This window comes from Calliopsis andreniformis, unplaced genomic scaffold (genome assembly GCF_051401765.1).
Source record: "Calliopsis andreniformis isolate RMS-2024a unplaced genomic scaffold, iyCalAndr_principal scaffold0022, whole genome shotgun sequence".
Lineage (NCBI taxonomy): Eukaryota > Metazoa > Arthropoda > Insecta > Hymenoptera > Andrenidae > Calliopsis > Calliopsis andreniformis.
Genome location: NW_027480432.1, coordinates 13,363,145 through 13,389,584, shown reverse-complemented (window position 1 = coordinate 13,389,584; position 26,440 = coordinate 13,363,145). Strand labels below are relative to the sequence as shown.

General features: G+C 41.1%; 1 protein-coding gene across 4 annotated transcripts in view; it reads right to left on the bottom strand.

Annotated features, from left to right (window-relative positions):
- Twin (CCR4-NOT transcription complex subunit 6-like twin) overlaps positions 1 to 26,440 on the bottom strand; it is a 227,186-nt gene that overhangs the window by 75,382 nt on the left and 125,364 nt on the right. For 3 of the 4 annotated variants that reach the window (XM_076391462.1, XM_076391463.1, XM_076391461.1), the window contains exons 6-7: positions 21,969 to 22,120; positions 21,370 to 21,600 (exon numbers count right to left, since the gene is read on the bottom strand). In XM_076391462.1, the coding sequence (XP_076247577.1) occupies positions 21,370 to 21,600; positions 21,969 to 22,120 (383 nt within the window). The remainder of the gene's footprint in view (positions 1 to 21,369; positions 21,601 to 21,968; positions 22,121 to 26,440) is intronic. The other variant, XM_076391464.1, reaches the window with a different exon arrangement.

The following is a 26,440-nucleotide window of genomic DNA, read 5'->3' as shown; positions in this document are numbered from 1 at the left end:
GGGTACATTCATTTCTAAACAGCGGCAAGGACGTCCACGGATTCTTACTGTTCGCGAAGAACGGGATATTATTAAAATTGTGAAGAAGAATCCAAGACAAAGTGCTCCAAAAATTAGAAACGAAATAGCAGTACATAAAACTGATCATGAACCCCACAAACTGTGCGAAATATTTTGAAGAAAGTAAGCTACCACGGACGCGTTGCAAGGCGTAAGCCTTTAGTGGCTGCAACTAATAAGTGTAACGACCCACGGTCTTCTCTCTCACTCTATCCATTTCTATCTCACTCTATCTATTACTATCTCTCTCTATCTATTACCATCTCTCTATATATTTGTATCCCTCTAATACTTTATTGTTATATTACTGCGTATTCTACTATCTTAATACTAATTAATATTTTTGTACCTTATTTTTATATCATATATTATAAGTTCCAATTATATTTTAACATAAACACAACGTATATCGTAGGTTTTCATTTACGATTAGAATAAGACCGCCATTAGAAAGTGAGACATTACGCATGCGCGACCTCCGACTAGCGGGTATATAAGGAGCTGCGAAAACAGCAAGAGACACACTTCCTCCTGGCATCAGGTTCTGAACAGACGCAGATCTTGAAGGTAGCTGATATACTTATCCAATGAGATCGAAACCGCTCCTTTAGAGGTACCGACCGTTCTAGCAAATAGTAGTTGATGCTCCTTTAGTATAGAGTTCATGCTCGCCAGAAGTAGACGAATCGTCTGCCAACAAGAGCTAGAAGCCATTCCTAGTCGGACACATTTCTAAGACCGCTTCTGAAGAGTCTTTTCTCCAGGGTAGCGACTGATGTAGAAAAGACAACGAAGGGCTTACGGATGCTTAGGCAATTAAGGCAAAGATTATATGTTTCATGGAACCTTGAGACCGCTCTGAGGTTATAGCCACCTATAACTTTGGCAGCAACCAGGGCATACGAGACAAGATCTATTACAGACACACACACACACACACAATACACTTCACCTTGTATAGAGGATCTTCTACCGCGAATAATATAAATAATCACATAACCAAACTCTCGTTCAACGACATATATATCGTATTTACATAACTCTTGCGTTATCGAGATAATTGATGGATAATTATAATATAACCTCACATATAGATAATCACACACAATATAACCTCATATTATCTTATGATTTTATTCAACCAAATTAGAATAGTTATCAATGTTGTATTAACGTTAGGATTAGAATAGGTATTATTGAATAAATTATTGTTAAGAAAGATATAAGCCTTGGATTTTAACTCCTTAACCGCACGCCACACGAACCCCCACCTTTTCGTCCATTGGAAAGCCGCTCTTCCATGGACAACGTAACATCGGTTTCGGGACGTTACACCTTCATAAACACAAGTCCTTCAATGGGACTTCTATTGTAAACGATCCTTGCTCTGTCGATCACTGGGTTAATCTTGAACAGCTGATTGCTGGCAATCTTTTTGTCTACATTACATCTGTGTATGTTATCTATTGTTAGGTTGGCAATAAAATAAATGTTCTAGTGATCTTTGTTTTAGTTGGTTTTACAGAATGTTCAGCATACGCATTTGTTTGCTTGTTATGTGAAACCACGTGCTAACGCACGTTTACAAAAAATAAAGTTATCTATGTAAAGGCTAAAACGATAGTGGTTATTAAAGGAACCCAAACCTTAATAGGTTATAGGCCCAGAATACGAAGGTAGAAAGTTAAAAATTAAAAGTGAAAGAAAGGTATTGGTAATAAATTAAATAGTAGCAAAAGAAAGGTTATAAGGGAGAGTAAAAAAAAAAATGTAATCGAACAACGCAAATATAATTCAACTTGAAGGAAAAACCAATTGGAAAACTTGGAAATTTTCGATGATTATTATTTCTTTGAAAAACAAAGGAATCTATAAGGCCAAGGCTGGTGTTAGCAAGTGGATCGGAAGTGGCATCAAGTCAGCAAGCGATTACGGCGTATGAAAAGACTTGAAAGCTCAAGACTTAATAGTAAGTAGACTAGAGAAAGGACCATTGTCCCATGTATTAAGTTGTAATAGTTCACGTGAGATCTGGGAAAAACTACTCTCAGTATATGAACAAAAGTCTGAGTTAAGTATAGACATGCTACAGCAAAAATTCTTTAATTATACTTATAAAAATGAAGGGATAACTAAGTATATCTCTGGTCTAGAAGACATAAAAGCTGATTTAATAAAATGTGATGAAAAAAATCTCTGAACGGATGATGGTGACTAGAATTTTAACGGGACTACTACATATGTACAAACACTTTTTAAGTGCATGGTAGTCAACACCTGTGGAGAGCCGCAGACTTAACGAATTAGTGAGTCGACTCTTAATCGAATGCAGAAGCGGCTCTGGCATGTACAAGTACTAGTAGAAATAAGTTTATGAAACCAACAAATAGAGATAATCCTGACGGAATGAGTGATAAATCAGGAAAATCAGTAATATGTAATATTTGTAAGAAAGAGGGCCATGTTGCAACTAAGTGCAAACTCAAGAAGGATTATGATGAAGAAGGTTGCTTTATCTGTCATAGAAAGAATCACAAAGCAAAATTCTGTAGGTATAAGGATGAAAAAGTAATTCAAAGCCCAAATAATTCAGATAAAGTTTCTAATAGTGAGAAAGGAGGCAAAAACCGTGTTGCTTTCACAACTCTGGCAATAATCAACAATATAGATTGGAAAGAATCATCTTGGTATGCTGACTCAGGAGCAAGCAAGCATATGTCTTCCAATAGGCAATGGATGGACAGCTATAAAATATTGACTGAACTTATTAGCGTAAAGGTTGGAAATGGTGCAATTATAGAAGCTGTTGGACAAGGTGACATTAAGATGAAGTCATTGGTTGGGCACGAATGGAAGAAGGGAGAAATTACAAGAGTTCTGCACGTTCCTGAGTTGAGATGCAATTTATTTTCTATAAGTGCTGTTTCGGATAAAGGATACTCTTTCGAATTAACACGGGACGGCTGCAGATTAAAGAAGGATGGCGAGACCTTTTTAACTGGAGCAAGGAGTGATAAACTATATAAATTAGAAATAGAAACAGATAAGGATAATGAAGAGGAGAACCAGGCATTTTAGGGCGAAGCTAGTCAAAAGACCCAAAGTTTAAAGACATGGCATGAGAGATTGGCGCATCAAAATGTTGCCCAAGTCAGGAATGTCTTAAACCAATTACACATAAAAATTGAAGATGATAAACCTTTCTTCTGTGGTGGATGCGCACTAGGTAAGCAACATATGCTTCCATTTCACTTGAGTACAAATGTTGCAGATAAAGCCGGTGAGATAATACATGCACATGGAAGAATTCTCTGTAGGGGGAGTACGTTACTTCCTTCTTATTAAAGATGATTTGAGTCATCTACGAATGGTTTATTCCCTAATGCAAAAGTCAGAGGCCATACAGAATATTATAAAATGCCTTAAATTAATTGAAAATCAAACAGGAAATAAGGTTAGGATTTTGCGAACAGATAATGTATTGGAGACTGTAAATATGGAAATAAGAGAATATCTGGAAGATAAAGGTATAATTCATCAGAAAAGTTGCCGGTACACACCACAGCAAAACAGTCGCATTGAACGAGAAAATAGAACGGTAGTAGAGGCGGCTAGAAGTATGCTGCAATCAAAGAGTCTTGGAAAAGAACTATGGGCGGAGGCAATATCAACAGCTGTCTATGTTTTGAATCGGAGTGGAAAAAGCTCTGTGAGAGGTAAAACACCGTTCGAGTTATGGTACAACAAAAGTCCAGAGGTTAGGCACTTTCAGATTTTTGGCGTGGAGGCGTTCGTACTAACGCCCAAGCAGTTAAGAAGAAAATGGGACCCCAAAAGTAAGAGGGGAATATTTGTCGGTTATGAAGAAAATACCAAAGGGTATAGAATATATTTCGAAGAAGAAAGGAAAGTTGAAGTTTCCAGAGACGTTATTTTCAAACAAAAAATAAATGTAGATAACTATAATATTTCGGATTCAAAGAATAAGTCAGAAGGTAATATAAGGTAAAACCTATGGAGAGTATTAGAAGACAGTGAAGAAAATACTGTAGCAGAAGAAGAGACTGAAGAGAATACTGAAGTAAGAGAAGAGATTGAAGAAAATAGCGACACAAGAGTAGAACTTGAAGAAGTCCAAGAAGTCAGACAAGATAACACATCAGATGGAAGAGAACATCAAGAAACGTCAAGATCGTATAATTTAAGAAGAAGAGATGCAATACGACCTCCTGCAAGGTTTGCCGATGCTGAAACCACTCTAATTTGTGATTTGGCGTTGGAACAAAACTTATCCTACCAGGATGCTATAAGTGGTCCACATGGAACAGAATGGAAAGAAGCGATTAAACAAGAGTTTGAAGCTTTGGAAGAAAATTAGACCTGGATCATCGTAGAAAAACCGAAGGGAAAGACTTCGATTGACACGAAATGGGTATTTAAAGTTAAGGATGGAAAAACAACAACGTTCAAAGCTAGGCTAGTAGCTAGAGGTTTTAACAGAAAGAAAACTTTGATTTTTCCGAGATCTATACACCAGTAGTAAGGCTAACGACACTGCGAATTTTATTCTCAGTCGCAAATTATTTTGGATATACTTTATACCAAATGGACATTAAAAGTGCCTTCCTTTATGGAGAAGTGGAGGAAGAAGTTTTTATTTATCCACCGCAGGGAATAGAACTACCTGAAAACAAAGTACTAAAATTAAGTACTAAAATTAAGAAAATCATTATATGGTTTGAAAAAGTCTCCATACTATTGGAACAACAAATTCAACAAATTTATGCTTAGCAATGGTTTTATGAGATCCAAGGCTGACTGTTGTCTATATGTTAAAATAGAGAATGGGAAAAGGATATACGTAATATTATACATAGACGACATGATTATCTGTGGAGATGGAAAAGTAAAAGAATTCAAGGAGAGTTTGAAGAAAAGCTTCAAAATGACGGATTTGTGTAGAGTCTGAAATTATTTAGGATTCCATGTTACACAAAATAATGGGTATATTCAGATCGACCAAATAGATTACTTGAAAAAGGTTTTAAAGGTTTTCGGTATGGAAGTCTGCAAGCCTGTTGCAACGTCACTGGAGTTAAATTTTGAGTTTCCAAAAGAGCCCCAAAAGGATAGAGATTTGGAAACAAAGTGTAAAAGACTGATTGGTTGCTTGATGTATGCTATGATTGGATCGAGACCGGATTTGAGCGCCGCAATGAGTATACTGAGCAGATATCAAAATAACGCATCGGAAGAGTTGTTTAAAGCGCTTAAGGGCCTAGGATCAGATATGTCAGGGCGGTGACATTACCGACAAAATTAGGCAAAAATAGAGGTTTACGCGCTGACGCTTTACGTCCTTATATTGAAAGATTTTGAGATGGAAAAGGACTCATTCGATAGAGGAAGGTTCAATCTAGCCCGCGCTGGTCATTATTTAATCAGATTCTGCTGATGTTCAGTAATATGAGTGTTCAAAGTAAAGCAAAAATCGACAAATTCACAGCCATGAAATCTAAGCATTTTTAGCTAATTTAGAGATTGTTCTGAGCGAAATCATGACCAGCGCGGGCTAGATTGATCCTTCCTCTATCGAATGAGCCCTTTTCCAGCTCAAAACCATCCAATATAAGGACGTAAAGCGTCAGCGCGATTTGGTAGTGCTTTTTGCCAGGTTAGAGATAAAACAGAGTAAAAAACTGACAAGTTTAGTTCCGCTTGAACACACCAGGCAGCGCCTAATCAGGAGGCCCGTGCTGCCCTGAGTTAGCACGCGAGTTTCGAGAATTTGACGCACTACTCCACATGCAACTATACGAGCTGCGTGTTTCGTTCATGTCCTACAAGAAGTCCCATGAAAAGTCATTCCCAGTGACATTGTAAGGTTCGAACAGAAAGTGAGCTCGGCGGTTCGGACTGCTTCGGACGGCTTCGGAAAGATTCGGAAAGAAGCTTAAAACGCTTCGGCAAGCGCAACACGGCACAAGCAGCCTTTTTGATAATATAGATATTTTCACGTTTCGACTCGGAAGGAGATTATTCGGTGAGATCTTCAAAAATTTTTATGAAATTTTGAGGCATGAGTTTAAAGATCAAACGATGACATTCTCTGTGTATTTTGTATGAAAAATTAAATTAAAACAAGTTTATGTACAAGCTGATACAATCGAGAAAGAGCGATTCTACATGCAATAATAAACTAAAAATAAAGAATATAAATTGTTTATAATATTTATATGTTCTTAGATCTGGGTTAGGTCTGGGTTAGGTCTGGATATATACAAAATAAAAGGAGACATTGCTAAAAATACATTAATTTAATATGTTTACTTTTTAATTATAATAATTTATAATTAAATTTTCCCCCCCGTTCCCGCCTCTTCCCCCCAGGCCAGGATCGCAGTTGCTACCGCGACCCCGACTGCGGCTTCTCCCATACCTCCACTTGCGGATTTTCTTTTTAAAGTCCCAAAATTATAATATGAAAAATAGACACATGTTATTCACGAAATTTACTTCGTTCTTGAACAAAAAATGAATAGATAAATTACTGAGCGCTTTAGCATAAGATCGCCTATGATCTACGTATCTTTTGTCGTCATGCCTCCTCTAAAGCTTGCACCGACTCCGGCGTCGGCGTCGGAGTCGGCGTTGGTGTGGGCGTCGGCGTCGGCGTCGGCGTCGGCGCTAGCTTTAGAGGAGGCATGACGACAAAACGTACGTAGATCATAGGCGATCTTATGCTAAAGTGCTAAGTAATTTATCTATTCATTTTTTGTTCAAGAACGAAGTAAATTTCGTGAATAACATGTGTCTATTTTTCATATTACAGTTCTAGGATTTTAAAAAGAAAGTCTGTAAATGAAAGTATGGGAGAAGCCACGGTCGGGGTCGCAGCGGCAACCGTGATTCTGATGATTATAAATATATTAAATTAATGTATTTTTAGCTCTTATTTTGTATATACCCAGAGCTAACCCTGACCTAACCCAGACCAAACCGGAAGGAAAAACGAATAGGAAATAATTCGCCACATATACAAAGAGATAACTAAAATTCGTTTACTGTTATTGTTTGTAAGTAAATTAATATGAAATCATCATGAACTTGTTTTAATTGTTTTTTAAAGGCTGGTATCAAGAACGTAGAAAGTGTAAAACTTGTAAGTATATCATCTTTTACATTCAAGTTACATAAACTCGAAAAGTAATTTTTATTAAACTGATTTAGTTTTGCAGATAAACCAGAGTTTCCACTCGAAATATTTTACGAATGACTCGTGCCGCTCAATGTCGCTTGCGGGCGACTTGGGCCAAACCACAATAGCGTTTTAGAAACGCGAGAGTAAGATTTGACATTTGCCTTCTCTCTCGTCTTTCCGAAGCTATCCGAAGTAATCCGAAGGGCCGAATTCACGTACATACGGCTCGTATAGTAGTGTATATAGTGGAGGGGAATGTGGGGACCAGCGTTCCGTACTCCCAAGTATGGGGAGTAGGGGAAAGGCGATGCGCATGCGCGCGGTAGGCAGACAGGCAGGAGAGCGTGCCCGGCTTCCATGGCAAGCGCACCAAGTAATAAACGTGACTCTGATTACTTGACTGAGTTTCTTTATACGTTTCCCCTACGCACTGATCACACAAGAAGAACAAGAGCAGAATAGGGCTGCTGTGACAACGATAACCCTATACTGGTGACCCCGACGTGATCACGTGCGGGGAAAAACGGGCTACCAGCGTGGCTCGACCGGGCTTTGCCGCAGCCTGCAAACTGGACACCGACGAGCTGAGACGTCCCTTTCAACAACGGACCGGCGTCCGCGGTGAGAAACATCGTGCACGGTGAGAAGCATCGTCCCTGCGAGTTGCCGAGTCTCCCGCACAACCACGAGTGGCTGAGTGGCGTGGGACAGCCAAAGAACTGTCCAGACCATCGGAGACAACGAGGAACAACGTGGACTACCGATTGGACCAAGGACCACCTTCTACCTCAGCGCATCCGTCGTCGTGGCCCAGACACCGTCAGGAGTCATTCTGGAAGGACCGAGGTACAAGGAAATCCGTTTCCGATTGCGCAAGACGCGTCGCATTACACGGCGGCCATTTTGTGTAGGCAACCGTGCCTCGTGGACGGGAAACGCGCCAAGCGGGCACACGAGCGCCACCGGTAACAAGCGAGCGTGCGTTAAACCGCGTTACTATACGACGCGACGACTGCGACGACGTGGTAGAACGCGCAAATAATGAACCCCGGCGAAAACCCCCAGGAAACCCTGGAGCAGCGTGCTGCCAGGACGGAGGCTGCATTGAGTGCGGCCCAAGCACAAATCACTGCGTTAAACTCAGGGCACATAGATTCGTATCGCATTCCAAAAATTCCCGGATTCTTTCGTGAGGACCCGGCGCTCTGGTTTTACCAGGTAGAGGCATCGTTCCGAACCTCGCGCATTGCGGACGAGCGCACTCGGGCTGACACGATAATTGCCGCGTTAGACTCTGAAATCATAGCGAGTTTTCGCGACCTTGTAACATCACCGAACCTCACAAATCCGTACTCGCAAATAAAAGAGCGAATCTTGGCAACGTATTCCGCGTCATCGGAAAGCCGACTCAGGAAACTGCTGAAGGGTCAAGTTCTGACAGACGGGAAGCCAACTCAGATCTTGATGCGTCTGCGGAACCTGGATGACGAGCGATGCAGCGAGTCAGTCATAAGATCGATATTTCTGGATCAGTTACCGTCGCAGTGCCGAGCAATCCTCGCGGCTTCGAAAATCACCGAATTATCGGAAATCGCGTCATTGGCCGACCAAATCGTCGAGGCAACGAATGTAGGGCCTAATTACGCGGCACCCGTGTCCGGCGCGGCGACCCCACCCACGCTGGAGGCCAAGGTAGACAAGCTCACGGCTGAGCTCGCGAAATTAACAACCCAGGTAGAACGTCTTTCGAAAGACGGTAAATACCGCGGGCGTGCGCGGGCGCGAAGCCAGTCGAGACGCGACGACAAGCGAAGTAGCTCTGAAAATCGAGAACTGTGCTGGGCACACAGGAAATTCGGATCCGACGCGCGGATGTGCAAGGGAAACTGTAGCTGGAAGGAAAAAACGGTCGCGGGAAACTGAAAAACCCCTACATCGCGGAGACTGATGCGGGGGAGTGGATATCGCGAAACCGTCTCCACGTGCGCGACCGGCGATCCGGACAACTCTTCCTGGTCGACACCGGCGCGGAAATTTCGTTACTCCCCGTTCCCAACAAAATTGCCCGCGAACCGAACGCGTTTAAATTATATGCCGCGAACAACACGGTAATTAACACGTTCGGCGAGGCGCACCGCGTTTTGGATTTAGCGCTTAGGCGCCCATTGGCGTGGAATTTCTGTATCGCCGACGTGCCGTACCCAATCATCGGCGCAGATTTGCTCAGGCATTACGGCCTCGTGGTGGACCTGGGAAAGCGTCGTCTCACGGACTCCCTGACGAGCGTATGTACACTCGGCGTCTTGAGACCGACGGCGTTGACCTCGATCCACACCGCGAACCCGTCGAGTCGGTACGCGCGAATCCTCGCGGATTTCCCGGAGGCAACCGGTTTAGCTCAGCAGACGCCATTGGAGGCACGCGGTGTCTCGCACCACATATTAACTCGCGGTCCACCGATCGCAGAGCGACCACGACGTTTGCCCCCGGACAAGTTGCGCGCCGCGAAACTTGAGTTTGAACGCTTGACCGCGGCAGACATATGCAAACCGTCATCCAGTCCTTGGGCAAGCCCCATTCACATGACGAAGAAAAAGAACGGCCAGTGGCGGGTGTGCGGCGACTACCGCCGACTGAATGCCGTCACGGTTCCTGACAAGTACCCCGTGCCGCACGTACACGACTTTTCGGCGAATTTATTCGGGAAAACTATCTTTTCGTCCCTTGACCTACACAGCGCGTATCATCAGATCCCGGTCGCTCCCGAGGACGTCCCGAAGACGGCGGTGATCACCCCATTCGGACTTTTCGAGTACCTGGCGATGCCGTTCGGATTGCGGAACGCGGGCCAGACACTCCAGCGTTATATTTACCGGGCTCTCGGAGACCTGGATTTCGCGTTCGTGTACATTGATGACATCCTCATAGCTTCGTCGTCGGCAGAGGAGCATGAGAAACACATTCGAACCGTTCTTGAACGCTTGAAGAATTTCCATTTAAGGATAAACACGGAAAAGTGCAAATTCGGCGTGCCCGAATTGGAATTTCTCGGCTACATAGTGAACCGCGACGGGTTAAAACCGACCCCCGCAAAGGTCGAGGCGATCACAAAATTCCCAAGGCCGCGCACAGTCGCGGAACTCCGGAGATTCCTGAGCATGGCCAACTTTTACAGACGTAGCCAACCCCACGCCGCGGTGGTACAGGCACCATTGAACGCGTATCTAACGAATTCGCGCAAAAGTGACAGGACGGAAATCGTGTGGACGCCGGAGTCTGAGGCCGCGTTCGACAAAGTAAAAACCGATCTCGCCGACGCGACGACCTTGGCACACCCTTCCGACGCGGCGGCGACGAGAGTAGTGACCGACGCGTCCGACTTCGCAATGGGTGCAACCCTCGAGCAAAGGATCGACGGTGAATGGAAACCCCTTAGCTTTTTCTCGCGTAAGTTCAGTCCCGCGCAGTGCCGTTACAGCGCATACGACCGCGAACTGACCGCGATGTACGAAGCAATCAAGTTCTTCAGACATTTCCTCGAAGGCCGCGATTTCGCGATCGCGACGGACCACAAACCATTGATGTACGCTTTCTCACAGCGCTCCGACAAGGCGTCACCACGTCAGGCCCGTCAGCTCACGTACATCGCTCAATTCACTACGCGAATTGAGTACATACCCGGAGATGAGAACACGGTCGCGGACCCACTTTCACGGGTCGAGTCAATCCGTCTTCCTACCGAGTTCAGTCTAGTCGAACTCGCTAGGGAACAAGCGAACGACCCACAGCTCAAAGAGATTCGGGAGTCCGACAAGCCCATTCTCACGTTGAAGCGACTGATGTGGGGACCGGAACACACCCACATATACTGCGAGATGTCCGCGGAATCAATCCGTCCATACATACCCGTGTCGCTGCGTCGACAAGTTTTCGATACCTTCCACAACCTTGCACATCCGGGCGCCAAGGTCACGGACAGACTAGTCAGGCAGAGATATGTATGGCCTAACATGCACAGAGATGTGGCAAAATGGTGCAAGAACTGCGTGCACTGCCAAAAATCAAAGATATCGCGTCATGTGCGAATGTTGCCGGGGCAAATCGTGGCCCCGGACGGGCGTTTCAAGCACGTGCATATGGACCTCGTTGGCCCATTGCCGGACGACGGTGGTTACCGCTACTGCCTAACCTTAATCGATCGCTTCACACGCTGGGCCGAAGCGGTTCCTCTGAAGGAGACATCGGCCGAAACGGTGGCTCGCGCGTTTTACGACCAGTGGATCGCGCGCTTCGGATCGCCCGAGGTCCTGACCACCGATCAGGGCGTCCAATTCGAGTCGCGAATATTCGCAGCGTTGCTTAGGCTAACCGGATGCCATCGCATACGCACTACAGCGTACCATCCAGCCTCAAATGGCATGATCGAGAGGTGGCATCGAACGCTCAAGGCCGCAATAATGTGCCACGCGAACGTGAACTGGACTCGCGTATTGTCCACGGTATTACTCGGTCTCCGAAACCACGTCCGTCTCGACACGGGCACATCGCCGGCGGAAAACGTGTACGGAATCGCGCTCCGTATTCCCGGAGAATTCTTTCTCCCGGAGGACGTAACAGCCGATCCTCAAATATTCTTAGAGGAGTTTCGCGAATGCATGCGGAGAGTTCGCCCAGTGCCGGTCGCGCAGAAGTTCAAAAAGCGCGCGTTTGTGTATAAGGACTTAAGCACCTGTACACACGTCTTTTTGTTATGTAAAGCGACTAAGAAACCGCTGAAGCGACCCTACACCGGTCCGCACAGAGTACTGGCCCGAGCGTCCGAGCGCGTATACTCCATCGAGGTAAACGGAGAGGCCAGGAACGTATCCGTCGAACTGCTAAAACCCGCATACGTCGTATGCGACGAATTGTTAAGCAGCGGTAGTGACACACCGTCACGGAACGTGCCGAGCGACGCACACCCAGCGCTAAGAACCTACCCTAGTCGTAAGAAAACTGTAACTTTCGCACCTAATCTAGAGAATAAGCCTAGAAAGTAAGAAACTTAAAGGTCCTAAAACTACCAAAAAAATAGAATATTTTTATATAAAGATATATATAGATACATCGACCACATGTATTATTCGTCATAAAGCGCGCCTACATTGTCACGCGTAAGATACCTACCCACACTGCCCATGTGATCCCAAGTCGTTGACACTCGGGGGGGAGTGTGTGGGGACCAGCGTTCCGTACTCCCAAGTATGGGGAGTAGGGGTAAGGCGATGCGCATGCGCGCGGTAGGCAGACAGGCAGGAGAGCGTGCCCGGCTTCCATGGCAAGCGCACCAAGTAATAAACGTGACTCTGATTACTTGACTGAGTTTCTTTATACGTTTCTCCTACGCACTGATCACACAAGAAGAACAAGAGCAGAATAGGGCTGCTGATACAACGATAACCCTATAGGAAATCATAGTGTGGCTCCATCTCGCATTCATTAGGCAGCCACATGTCTGTGGATAATTTTATTTCTGTAAAGAAAACTGTAACGGCAGATACCGACCAGGAAATCTCGTAGAGTCACGTGACTACCCTAAGCCCTTAAGAGAGTGCTTCGCTATATAAAGGGTACTCTCAACTTAAAACTAATTTACTCTAGAAACGAGAAAAGCAAGGCCATATACGGGTTCGTGGACGCGGACTGGGCAGGAGATAGAGTAGATCGAAAATCAACCACGGGCCTTCGTACTGAAGTTACTAAATAACATTGTCTCCTGGTCATCGAAGAAGCAGTCATCGGTGGCATTGTCGTCGTGTGAAGCGGAATACGTTGCATTAGATGCAGCAATAACTGAGGCACAGTGGATCAAATCAGTATTAGAAGAGTTGGAAGTCGGAGAAACTGGAGCAATCCTGCTTTTTGAAGATAATCAGTCAGCGATAAAAATAGCTCAAACTGAAGGAAATATAAAACGGCTAAAACATATAGAATTGAGGCATCATTATATCAAGCAACTCGTAAAAGAAGGAGCTGTCCAGCTCAAATATATACCAAGTGAAAATCAGGTTGCTGATATCTTAACGAAACCAGTAGCGAAACAACAACTTGAGAAATTTCGCTCGAGCTTAGGATTAACTGAAAATTGAGTAAGTCAGTTCATTTAGTTTGTCGAATACTATTCATGTTCAATTCTATTTTTGATTTAATCTCATGAATAATCATGTTATTTTATGTTATTTACTGAGTAGATGGTTTAAAGAAAATATGGTATTTTGAGTTTGTCTGAGTCATTTATTTATTTTATTGAAGGAGAGTGTTAGGTTGGCAATAAAATAAATGTTCCAGTGATCTTTGTTTTAGTTGGTTTTACAGAATGTTCAGCATACGCATTTGCTTGCTTGTTATGTGCAACCACGTGCTAACACACGTTTTCAAAAAATAAAGTTATCTATGTAAAGGTTAAAACGATAGTGGTTATTAAAGAAACGCAAACCTTAACATCTATGTTCTTTCCTGCAAGCATTTTCAATATTTAAAAGTTTATAAAAATTATACCGTAAAATCCTGTCCAGACCGATTCGCTATGAACACGAACAGAGCTAAGAACATCCTAAGAGGATACGTAAATGGAGAAGAGATGCTGCAGACACAGGTAGAAAATTCCGAGGGTCACCGAAAGTACCCGAAAGTCCTCCAAAGAGTGCTTAAGCCAGCGCCGTCTCCAGCGTAGGGGCCCCTCACTAGCCTGCCCCCCTCCAATCGTTCTGTTGCTCCACAAACACGTACGTCGTTTGTAGTATCAGACCTTCTTTATAAACAGGGACATAGCATATGCTAAAATAGCATATCGACCTTCATAGCGTGGTTTTCGTGACTACAGAAGCGAGAGTGTGAGAGCCCAGGCTTGCATAACTTTGGCTTAGGCAGTATTCGAGGGGAGTAGCTCGGCGTTGTCTGGACGGGTGCACGCTGCACGTGGCAAATATCAGGCCAACGCCAATTTGGTCTATCTGGACACCGAGGTAAGCGATACGCTGCACACGATGTGCACCCGTCCAGACAGTTCCGAGTTGTTTGCTCCGAATATTGCCTAATTACTTCTTTGAGGATTTTCGGGTACTTTCGGTAACCTCCAGAATCTTCTAGTTTTATCTGCAGCACCTTTTTTCCATTTATCTATCCTTCCATAATGTTCTCAGCTCTGTTCGCGTTCGCAGGGAACCTGTCTGGACGGGGCCTAAGAGATTCAACAAAACGTGTTAAGATTTGCTTCTTCTACTGCTCCTCCTTATTGTATCTGCAAAATTGCAAAATCCTCAGACTTCTAGTTTACCATACAGATACGTTAACTTTAAAGCGCTATTACTGCATAACGGAAATAGACCGGACACTATGTTATGAGATATTTTATAACCCATTTTGTGTCCCCTACTATTCCTTAAAATATTGAAACGTATACATTACTGCGAGCACTAGGTACATGGACATTGCCTGCTGTGCTCGCAATGAAGAACAAGAAGACGGTCGAAGAAGACATTTTCGAAGATCGATTAAACGGAGTTGCCTGACAGCTGTCAAAGAGAACACATCAAGTCGTAATGAGAATCGAGGTATAAAAGCATTGTAAATTCCCTTGTCCTTGTAAATAAAATAGTTTAATGAAGTAGCGTAACTGTAATTATATCACCGAAACGGACGCGAGCTCGCGACGCGTGCGAAATCCGTAACATTCGTAATAATATGTTACACCCTGTATAGACTACAGAAGTTCAGACTGTTGGATGTTTAGCAGGTTTGGTTTCCAAAAAGATAAGTATTTATTAAACAAACTAGAAAATAGTGTACAAGAGTACTGTCGATTCAGCAACCTTTCGTTTCGAGTGTTCGTACTGAACTGCCCGCACAGAACGCAAATATAATACTCCCTGTACGGAGGGAAGAAATTCACTCCTACCGTTTTTGGGAAAAACCTAGCAAGGTAACGGTAAGCGACAGCAGTGACTCGGAACGCAAGAACTGACCGTTTTTTATGATGTTTTATCAGGCCGGAGCTTCGCCGAACGTACATCAAGGATGTACCTTCTCAGGTAGTTGGAAAAGAAAATTGCAGCTAAAACTGTAGATTCAAAATACCCTTTGTCGATTTATGAAAAATCTAGCACAGACATTTATGAGAAATTAAAGTTTACAAAACAGTGCAGAATGTATATAATTTGCGAAAGTATACAAAATATCTAAAGCATGTATACTATGCATAATCCCTATTACATCTTTCCGTAAAGGTATCCGCAGCGCTCCCAAACCCCCCTTGGGGGTGCAGTCCTTCATGTTCATGGACGACCGCATGGCACACCTCAGGGCTCAACTTTAAAAAACTGCACTATGTACATTGTAATAAGAACGTTACTGCTGTCGGGTTGCCGGATGTTCGATCAAATTCCAGGTTTAATTCAAACCATTTCAATTTGTTATAAATTGTTATGTTAAGGTTGTTGCGTTACAAAAAAATTATAGTAAAAATTAATTTTAACAGTTTTACAAGTTTCAGAAATGGAATTTTGCATGTTATTAATCCCTCTATTCTTAATACAATATGTAAAAGTAAGTTAAATTGGAGTTTCTTATTAAAGGGAAAAATGAACGGATGAACGTATAAAAGCTAATATACAAATAATGATGCTAAAATGTGAAACTTCTAAATTGCTATCGGAATGAATTAAAGTAGTTGTTACTGCGAAAACAATTGTACTTTTTAAAAACTGTATTTATTGTGAATGAAAAATATATCAGTGTCGGATTCATCAATCTCATCCACAAATAAAAATGCTACTTTAAAATATTTAATTTGATAACTACATACAGGGCGTTTCTAAATATTTGGGACATTTTTGAAGGATAGGTTCTAGACACGAAGCAATGAAACAGTTAACGTACACGAAGTTCCATTGATTCTGTCAGAACTAGAGCTAATGAATGCAGAGAATTTCGAATAAATTTATGCCGACTTGCTAGAAATATAGTTCTGGAAATCTTGCTCAGACGCCCCCAGTGTCTAAATCCACGGCTAGCAGGGCCGTTTATTGGAAGTATAAACTGACATATCGAGATTCTATTTCAACTTAGGTTTTACTTTAATTCTGTAGCTCAACTGTTGTAACATCAGCAGATTTATAATATTTTTAACTAACTTTTTATGAATAAATACAATTATTTTGACTAATTTGGCACAAGTGTATACAGGTAACATGTATGCGCTTCAATATCTTAAGGGGTGGTAGATAACCTCAAATGGGTCATAAAATGTCTGGTACCATAGTGTCCAATTTGCTTCCATTTTGCAGTAATAATGCTTCAAAGTTAACACATCTATACGGCAAACTAGGAATCAAAGGATTTTGTAATTTTGCAAATATATTAAGGAGGAGTAATAAAAGACAAATGTTTTAATACATTTTATTATATCTCTTACGGTTTAACTTTTATAAAGCTTTAAAGATAACAAATAATTGTAGAAAAGAACGTAGGTAACACACACAAATGCAGCGTAATCCAAAAGACTACCGGCAGCCAGCTGTTCGAGACTGACCCAGTGATCGACAGAGGAGGGACGACCATTTACAATATGAGTTCCATTGAAGGATTTTTGTTTATGAAGGTCTTGTTACGTACGGAGAGTACTTTCCGTTACTCTCCCAAATATTCGAGTCTCTGCCTCTGAAAAGGAAACACCTTTGCGTTTTCGTTTTTCGATATCTTAATGGGAGCGCGACTCCCAGCAGCTGGGTAGCAACCACGATTCCTTATATGGAAATTGCTAACGAATTCCCACTCATTTTCTGGCCTATATAAACCCCAAAATTTTAGCCCTAACGGGTTCAAAACAGTATCGTTACGTTGGCAGTCAAGTTCGTCAGAGTTGGTTGCTATTCAGTTAGACCAGGCCAGAGTTCCCTTTCGAGTTTACAGTTTAAACTCATAGAATCCGGAAGTCGGCATAAATTCTATTTGGCAATTTCAGCGACCACTCTGAAAGTCCTCGCATTGTCTGTGCGTTAACACCAAGTATTAAAATCATACACTTTACGCGACAACACTACATCATACACTTGTACGTAAAGGCTGATTTTAGCATATACAAAAGTAATCATTGTGTAGCGTACATGACCAGGTAGATGGTCGTCGAGCGAGCGCGCGGTTATTAGTCAGTTTGGCCTTCGAATTTGTAAAGGCAAGGCCTTGGGTCATGAAGTGGTTGCAGCTGTGTGCAAGTATGAGTCACTGCGTTTTGGAAAATTTAGTTTTAGGTATCTGGGAGATCTCACTATGGTTTACGACATGTTTTTCCTCAAGGAGACAAGTTATTTTGAAAATTATTTTTACTTTGACATAAATTTTATTTGAATCTGCTTGTATATATGTGTAAATAAACATTAGTGTTAGGTAAATAGTGTAACATTTATTATTCTCTACGTAAATCACCTGAATTGCAACTTGATTAGATTGCTTTCAAACCTATAATTACCATAAGCGTTCCCGTTCGAAGATGACAGATTCCCTACGACACAGCTTAGCCACTCAAGTTGTATCAATTAATAATTAATAAGTTACGAGGCTTACTAATATTTCCTGCGGCTCATTGATTCCACATCAGATTCGTCCGCATGCCTTTACTTCTAAAGAAAATTGTATCCAACTAGATGGCTTCTCAATTTATTCTAGTTTCTCCACGAAAGTTAACACCAGGTTCGACTGTACGTTATTCAACCTCCTTAACAGCATCTCAATTTATTTTGAGTTCGTCTGTGAAACTGATCCTAGTGACTCCCTGATTTCGCATCAGATGCGTTCATGAAATTCATACTCCTGCAGCTCACTGATCACAAGTCAATTTCGTCCGCAACCACATCTATCTTCAAGGGGCTCCCTGAGTTTACAACAGGTTCGTCCTCGTCTACAATAATCCCAATAACTCACCGATCTCGCATCAGTTTCGTCCGTTGTACCAACTAACACTTTAACTACTATACTCTTTGGAAATACATATATCTATCCTTACCGGCTGCTTACGTCCTATCTCGTAACAGTTTTAACATATGTTCAGGGCTTTCCGAAACAAACACAACTTTCTCAAGCAAACGAATTCTCTGAATCAATAGACTCTTTCAACGTGTTTGTCTCACCGATATGCAGGAGTTACTCTTCATTTCAGAACATAGTGCTAACTTTAAGATATTATTACTGCAAAACAAAAGCAGATCGGACACTATGTTATAAGAGATTTTATGACTCAACTGGAGTATTTTACCACCCCTTAAAATATTGAAACGTATACATGTTACACCATGTATAAATATTTTCTCTTTAATAAATTTAAGTTGCAGAATATGTAACGCAGACATGCAATGAGAAATAGTTTACTGATACACAGTAAAAATACACTTTAAAAGCGATATAGTTCCATTTTTATGGTTTATTGTTTCAAATAGAAATGTGGAACATTGGTTTCTTAATTTTACAGTAATAAAGGAGTAATTGAATTATTTGAAGTTTTAACTGTATCGACGCGCATAATAAGAATTACATATTCTCAAAATGATACAATTTCATTCTTACAATTTATGCTTCTTTTATTATTTTGCATTTCTATATTTTAAATTGTTTCTTGTATAGTTTGTGATAGTTTATATTATCAGGTGTTTTCCCGGCGTTGAGCTACCGTGAGCTCGAGGCAGGGGTGCCTGATAAACCTCGCCGTATCCGCCATGCAAGTCGCTCGGCAAAGAGAACAGTCGTCCAGATGGGCGCCAGCACCTTCGTGCCGAGCACGAGAAAATTCGGAAAGTCCACAACCCTTGCAGAGCAGATACGGCGGAAGCCTCGGCTAGCTCGGGGGAGAAGAAAAGTCGTGGGCCAGAACGCGTGGAGGAATCTAGCCTTCGCGGCAAGGCAATAATGAATCCCTCCCTTGTAGATTCCTCCGTTGAGGTATTCTACAAAACTCAAAGTAGAATCTCCAAATAGGGTCCCCATCTGGTGATTGTAGATCCCTCCCTTGAGGGATTCTACAAAACTCAAAGTAGAATTTCCAAATAGGGTCCCCATCTGGTGATTTAAAACTGAAATAAAATCGGTATGTCGGTATGTGACTTCAAAGTCACACTACCGGGTATATTCCAACGGCCTATTCGTGCTCGCAAAACGCAGATAAAGCAAAAATATCGATTCGACTTGTTAAACCGTTAACCAGTCAATCACTGACAAATGTGATGACCGTTTATGCTTATCAACATCGTATCGCGATCTGTAAATACTGTAAGTAAATCCGTATTTTACGGACAATTCCAGCCATAACCGGCTTGTAACAATAATAATAGTGATAATAATAACAACAATAATTACAATGATAAGTAATGAGAGGAAAATAGTAAAATATATATACAGGGTGCCCCACATAAGGTGGCGGAGCCGAAAAGGGGAGATTCCTGGGGTGATTCTAAACAACCTTTTCCTTTACAAAAATGTCTCTGAAGCTTTGTTAACGAGTTATTAACGAAAAACATCGACCAATCAAAAAGCGGATAGCGAGCGCTCGGCCGTTCAGTGATAGGGCACAAGTTACGCGTAGTGTTTCCTACTTGCTGTGCTCGAAGTACAAGAAACTCAAGATCTCTATGTTATTGCCCAATTTCTACTTTTCCGACGAGCAGTTCCATATTTCATCCGTCCGAATGCATCGAAAGGACTTGAATGGTAAGCGCGACACAACCCTCGCGACCTTCGGCTTCGGGGTATCGCTGAACTTGCAGGCCAATACCTGTGATCATAAACGGCCACATCTACGAGACACTCGTTGCCGTCTCCTACTCTAATCCGATATGCCTTTGCTTTTCCCCAAGAATTTGCTTGTGACTTTTTCGACCCGAAGAGGAGACTACCACCTCCACTGAAAAAAAGTAACCGAGGAAGATCCAACCTCGTTGGTGTCAACTAACAAATCAAATTCGAGTATTTCGACGAAGCTACACCCTGAGAAGTCGCGCCGGAGGGATGCGAGGGAACGAGGAAAAAGACTTCGGAAAGAATCGCCAGTATCGATCGTAATTTCGCCGCCGAACTGTGTAACATCTTGTTTTTATTTACGGAATGCCGCAGATCGTTTCAAAATAATCGCTTGTCGGTCAATAAAAGGTCAAGTGCTCGTTTGGTGAAGTGATCAGTGTTAGTGACCGAAGTGTTGTAAATGCAAGGTGGCTTCTTATGGTGCTGTACCTGTAATCAACGCTACCTGGGCATCGTCCCCCAATGATCGGGATCGGCACAGTGACCCAATGGAGCAAGTGTTCAGGCAGCAAGTGAATCCTCTCCGAATGGGTGAGTTTTACCAATAGTAATTACTCATATTACTACAGTCGTATTATTAATCTCAATTTATTTAAACATTTTTTGCTCTGGTCCGTCATAATTAAAAAAATAAAAATCAATGTTTCCGTACTTTTTACCGATTACAGCAACGAATACGTTCAATTTTTGTTTTTTCATTATGAAATCAGTATTCTTGTACAATTTTCAATGTTTTGGTACACAGTAAAATAACATACAATCCGTAGGAACTACGAAAACATTGCTTTTTATTTTTTTTACTATGGCATTACTTTACTAAATCGGTATTTTTAAATTCTTTCTCCTCGTTTTTTATTTTTTACAACTTGGATAATTAATTTAAAAATCTGAAAAAATTCTATAATATGTGTCTCAATAGTTAACGTGATACTAATTTTTTTCATAATTTTTCATCCAATTGTTTAGGAGAAATTGAGCATTGACGTAAACCTTTTGAGTTTTTTGTCCAACCCTCGAGCACGGTGAATAGCGGACGTCCGCGTAGCTTGTGCCCTGACGCTGGTCGGTCGAGCGCTCGCTATTCGCGCCCTCTGATTGGTCGGGATTTTTCGTTAATAACTCGTTAACAAAGCTTCGGAGGATATTTTTTCAAAGGAAAATGTTGTTTAGAATCACCCCAGGAATCTCCCATTTCCGGCTCCTGCACTTTGTTTGGGACACCCTGTATATATATTTCTTTTCTTCTTCTTCTTCTTCTTCTTTTTCGTTTTTTTTTTTTTTTTTACCTGAATCGGGTAAAGAATTAAAATCTCCACAAAGCAGCAGCTGGACATTCGAAGAGTCAGATTTGTGTCCCAGCCGAAACGATTGACCAGTCTGATCCAAAATAGACCGTAATTCATTGCTGAGCATCATCGTTTGGATTAATTTGACATCACAAAATTCTGGATCCCAATGTATGTGTGCTGTACAAACTAAAATTGGTTGCTGTACTTGTGTTGGATCGGATGGAAGGCCTAAAAAAACATCAGAAAAAAAATCTTATACAAATCTTATGAAATAGTCTTGTGGAAAATATGGTCTCTTTCTATGGCATTCCTCGTTCTAAACTTCCTTTAAGTTGCTAATAGTAGGTGTCGAGATAGAAAATTATGAAAAAATTCCCAGAGCTTTATAAGAAAAAAGGAATCTTTTTATCCTTTGTCATTTATCTTTAAGATGGATATAATTCAAGTTAAAAATTACTGACTTTTTAAGCACTTTTAACTTGAATTCTATCTATTTCAAAGAAAAATTTTAAGAGATAAATATAGTTCATTTTCTTCTAATAAATCTTTTGGAATTTTTCCAGAATTGTTTATTTCAAATTTATATTATCACTCACCATTATCCCAAGCAGCCTCCTTTGTTCTGAGAAGGGCGGCAAGTCCGATATTATCTTTCGGCATAACTCTATTCAACATATTATCAGAGCCCTCTGCATTCGCCATTGCCAACTGATTGAATTCAACTAAATGTTCTTTTATTAAAGTAAATCTGCAAAGGTAACAGTCTGTTAGATTATTCAACAATCTGTTAAGTTATATGGAGATTACTTTAATAATTAGTACAGAAATATTTATGCAACGTACAACAACTTAATTTAATAAATTTAGTCATTCCCCTGCGCCTATTTTGTGACAAATTTTTGACATTACATGATATCGTCATAATTGTGACATTATAATTGTGAACAGAACCCTACTTAATAATAGGCATGCTCCTAACCACAGGATTACACGCAGAAATGTGTGCCCCACCTAGGAATAGGATCTTTTCTGAGCATAGAATTCCACATAGGAATAAGACTCCACCCAGGAATAAGATCTCTCCTGGACACAAAAACTTAACGACACTTAAACAGTGGACACTGGAGTGGTTTAGAATCCAATATCCACTTAAGCATTATCCCATTTGTCCCATTGGTCATTTTTATGAAAAATGTGTTTAGATATAAATATGTCGAAGTCGTCGGATTGACTTTGTTCCTTCTGCCAGTTATACATTTTAATGAAACAAGTCAAAATGTGTATGCGATAATGCTTTTTGACTTATAATTTAACCAAAAACTTAGGTTTTTTGTTGCAATATGCACAATTGACTGCATTAAGAACCTAGAATAGCTACGTAACTTTCTGAAAGTTGCCAAGTCGACATTTACTGCACAGTTATCGTTAGAGGAATAATATTACCAACAGACATATAGCCGTCTGATGAAGTTGAGATGGGGCCACCCTGCGATATCAGATTGGGAACATGAGTTAAAGAATTTCCTCTATTATTACACATACTACCGCTTTGATGGATACACCACTACCTTGAGACGTGGTTAGATACGTTGGATACACCACTACCTTGGAACTGCTTCGAACAGCTTCCGAAAGTTGAAAGCGAAGGTGAATGTGAGCCTTATTTTCTGACTCTTAAAACGTTTATGTCCAAATCGCCGACAAGTCACACCCAATCTTTTCAATGGTCCAGATATTCTCCCTTTTCGACTTACAAGAGGACTCGTATCAATGGCTTTTGGATAATGCCGTGTACATGTTCACCATACTGCCAACGCTTGACAAACGTTACAGTTTGCTTTTTCAAACTTAGAGAGTCCTGATACTGAGTATCGTTATCCGAAAGTCATTAATATAGGAAATTCTAGTTGTAAAAGACTAAAAACTTAGGAGTGGACTCATAGGTGAGCATGAAATACATAGAGATTTTTATGAAATTTCCATTAGAAGTCAAACAATGAAAATTTTGTGGAATATCTTATACTAATGCATATTTTTTATGAACGATTAAAACAAGTTTATCTATATATACAAGTTAATAGTATTTATTTGCAAGGAAGGGGACTGGATAGTTGTGTCATCTTAAGCGTAGTTGGAAAGCACCGAATTTTACATTACATTACATAGTGTCGCCTTTGCACATTGCTGGAAAGCACCTTTATGTACTTTCAGCTCATTTCGATTTCACATCTTTTTGTGACACAGTACCGACCGTTTCATGTACTTGGCGTAATTTTTTTACTTTTTTGAAGTTTTTTGTTTTATACTACTACAAGACTACAACTCTATTGCGTTTTTGTTTTATTTGATGTGCATATTGTAAATTGAGAACCGAAGTGCGAAAATAATTGGGAAATGCAATGAAGTCATAACAGAGGCTCATAAAAAGGAAGGGATATACATAATCAAACCAGCATTATCAGATAGAAACAATGCAGTAGCATTAAAGGCAGAAATGAATACCTCAGAAAGTGTAGATTCTACAAAAGTAACCAGAGGAATAACCAAGTTACTGTGGCATAGAAGACTGGCACACGCATGTGAAGATTATATAGATGAAATGAGGAACACGGGAATTATCAAAGATTTTCACTATAAACAAGAAAAACTGGGAATGTGCGAGCCTTGTGTCATGGGAAAATTAATCCAGAAGCCTCATAGAAAAATTAATGACATACAAACACAGGAACCTTTAGAACTCATTCATATGGACGTTTGTGAACCTATGCCGATTGCATCCATGGATGGGAATAGATATGTATACGTGATAGTGGATGAATATACCAAATATGCAACAACGGTATATTTATTGAAAACTAAAGACGAGACATACAAACACTTTTTAGAGGATATGAACAAAACCGAAAATGCGCAAAGAAGAAGGATACAAAACGTTAGAACGGACAACGGAAAGGAGTTCGTGAATAGGAATTTCGAAGAACTGTTCGCAAAAAAGGGGATTAACCATCAGAGGACGATAACCCACAATCCCCAAACCAACGGGGTTGCAGAACGAATGAACAGAACATTGTTGGATAAAACACGAACGCTATTAATAGATGCGGATCTCCCAGAGAAGGTTTGGGGTGAAGCGATAATGACCGCCATATATGTAAGAAATTTAACGATAACACGGTCGTTGGACAAACAAACACCACTAGAAAGATGGAGTAGGAAGAAGCCGACTATATCATATTTTAAACTGTTTGGATGCTTGGCATATTATTACGTGCCTAAGGTGGAGAGAAACAAACTGAAGCCCAAGGCAAAAAAGGGGATATTCGTAGGATACTCTCGTAAGACGAGAGGGTATCGCATCTACAACCCAACGATTGGAAAAGTGTATGCGTCAAGAACTGCAAGATATAATGAAGAACAAAAGGGCTCTCAACTTCTCAAGGGAAATTCTGGAAAAGAAGCAACGATTAAGGAAATAATATATAGGGCAGAAGATAAAGATCAGCGAACAAACGAACAGGGAAGTTTCGAAGAGATCGCTGATTATAATAATAATAACGAAATAGAAGAAACTAAGGACGAAGAAAAGGAACAGGAAGAAAGTAAATCATCAGAGAGGCCAACGGTGGTGGAAATAGTTGAAAGTACGCTAGGAAAGGGAGGGCGCAAAGTCGGGAATTCGACGAAGGAAATAGAAGAGGAATGGAGAAAGCAATTAGAAGAGAGAGAAGAGAGATTAAGAGAAGAAGGAATACGTCGATCCGAGAGAATTAGTGGGAGAGAGGAGTGTGCAAATTATGTAATGCCACGTCATCGTGTACCTCAATGTTTCAAAGAAGCCAAAGAATCAAACGAATCAAGATGATGGATAGATGCAATGGAAGAAGAAATAAACACGATGAAACGGAGAGAAGTATGGGAACTGGTACCCAGAGAAAAGGACATGAGAATCCTGAAGAGTAAATGGGTCTTCAACTCGAAGAAATTAACAAATTCTGAAAAATACAAGGCCCGACTTGTAGCGGTAGGATGTAACCAATGAAAAGGATATCATTATGAAGAGTCGTACGCACCGGTTTTAAAGCTAGAGACAGCGAGAATAATGTTAGCCTTAGCTAACACGTACAAAATGGAAATAAAACAATATGATGTGAGATCAACCTATCTTTATGGAGCACTGAACGAAACAGTGTATATGGAACCACCGGAAGGATTTGCGGAAAACAAGGACCTGATATGCAGACTGAAGAAAAGCATTTATGGACTTCTACAAGCGGGGTACTATTGGAACATGAAGATTAGCAAGGTTTTAGAAGTAATAGGGATGAAAAGAGCACCGGAGGACCCATGCCTGTATGCCATCAAGAAGAAGAATAGAAGGTTATGGTTGGGACTATACGTAGACGACGTACTAGCCATTGGAACCGATTCACAAATAATCGAAGAGACTGAACGCTTTGAGAAAACGCTTTGAGAAAACACTTTGATCTGACGGAAGCGAAGGAACTGAAGTTCCGGAATATACGGGTGTGCAGGGAAGATGGAAAACTGGGACTATCACAAATCGAGTATATCGAGAGTATATTGGCGAAATATAATCTCCAAGACTGTAATGCAGCTAATACGCCAATGGACCCTCATCAGGACTTAGATTCAGACGAGGACTCGCCTCCGGGAGACGCACAGTGGTTCCAAATAACGTCTTCACGGACAAAATTCCATATTTATGTGAATAATCAACAGAATTTTATCATTTTCGGCTTATTTTGTCGAAGATGAAATGTACTTAAAGGTTATACTATTAATTTAAAAATTTACTGGGTAGTTTACGGAAAAACAGAAAAATTCTGAACTCTTGATTTCGAAACAAAACTTAATTCAACATGTTTTTTATTTATTGTTCCTTTTTAAATATTTTGATTATATATATGTACAATTAGTTAGAACTGTTGAGCATATCTGAAATAAATACATATATATAATTGAAAAATGGCACTATATTATTTTGCTAATATTACACGTAATGTGTATGGAATCATTCCACGCAAAATCGGGCACGTTTTGGAGTAAT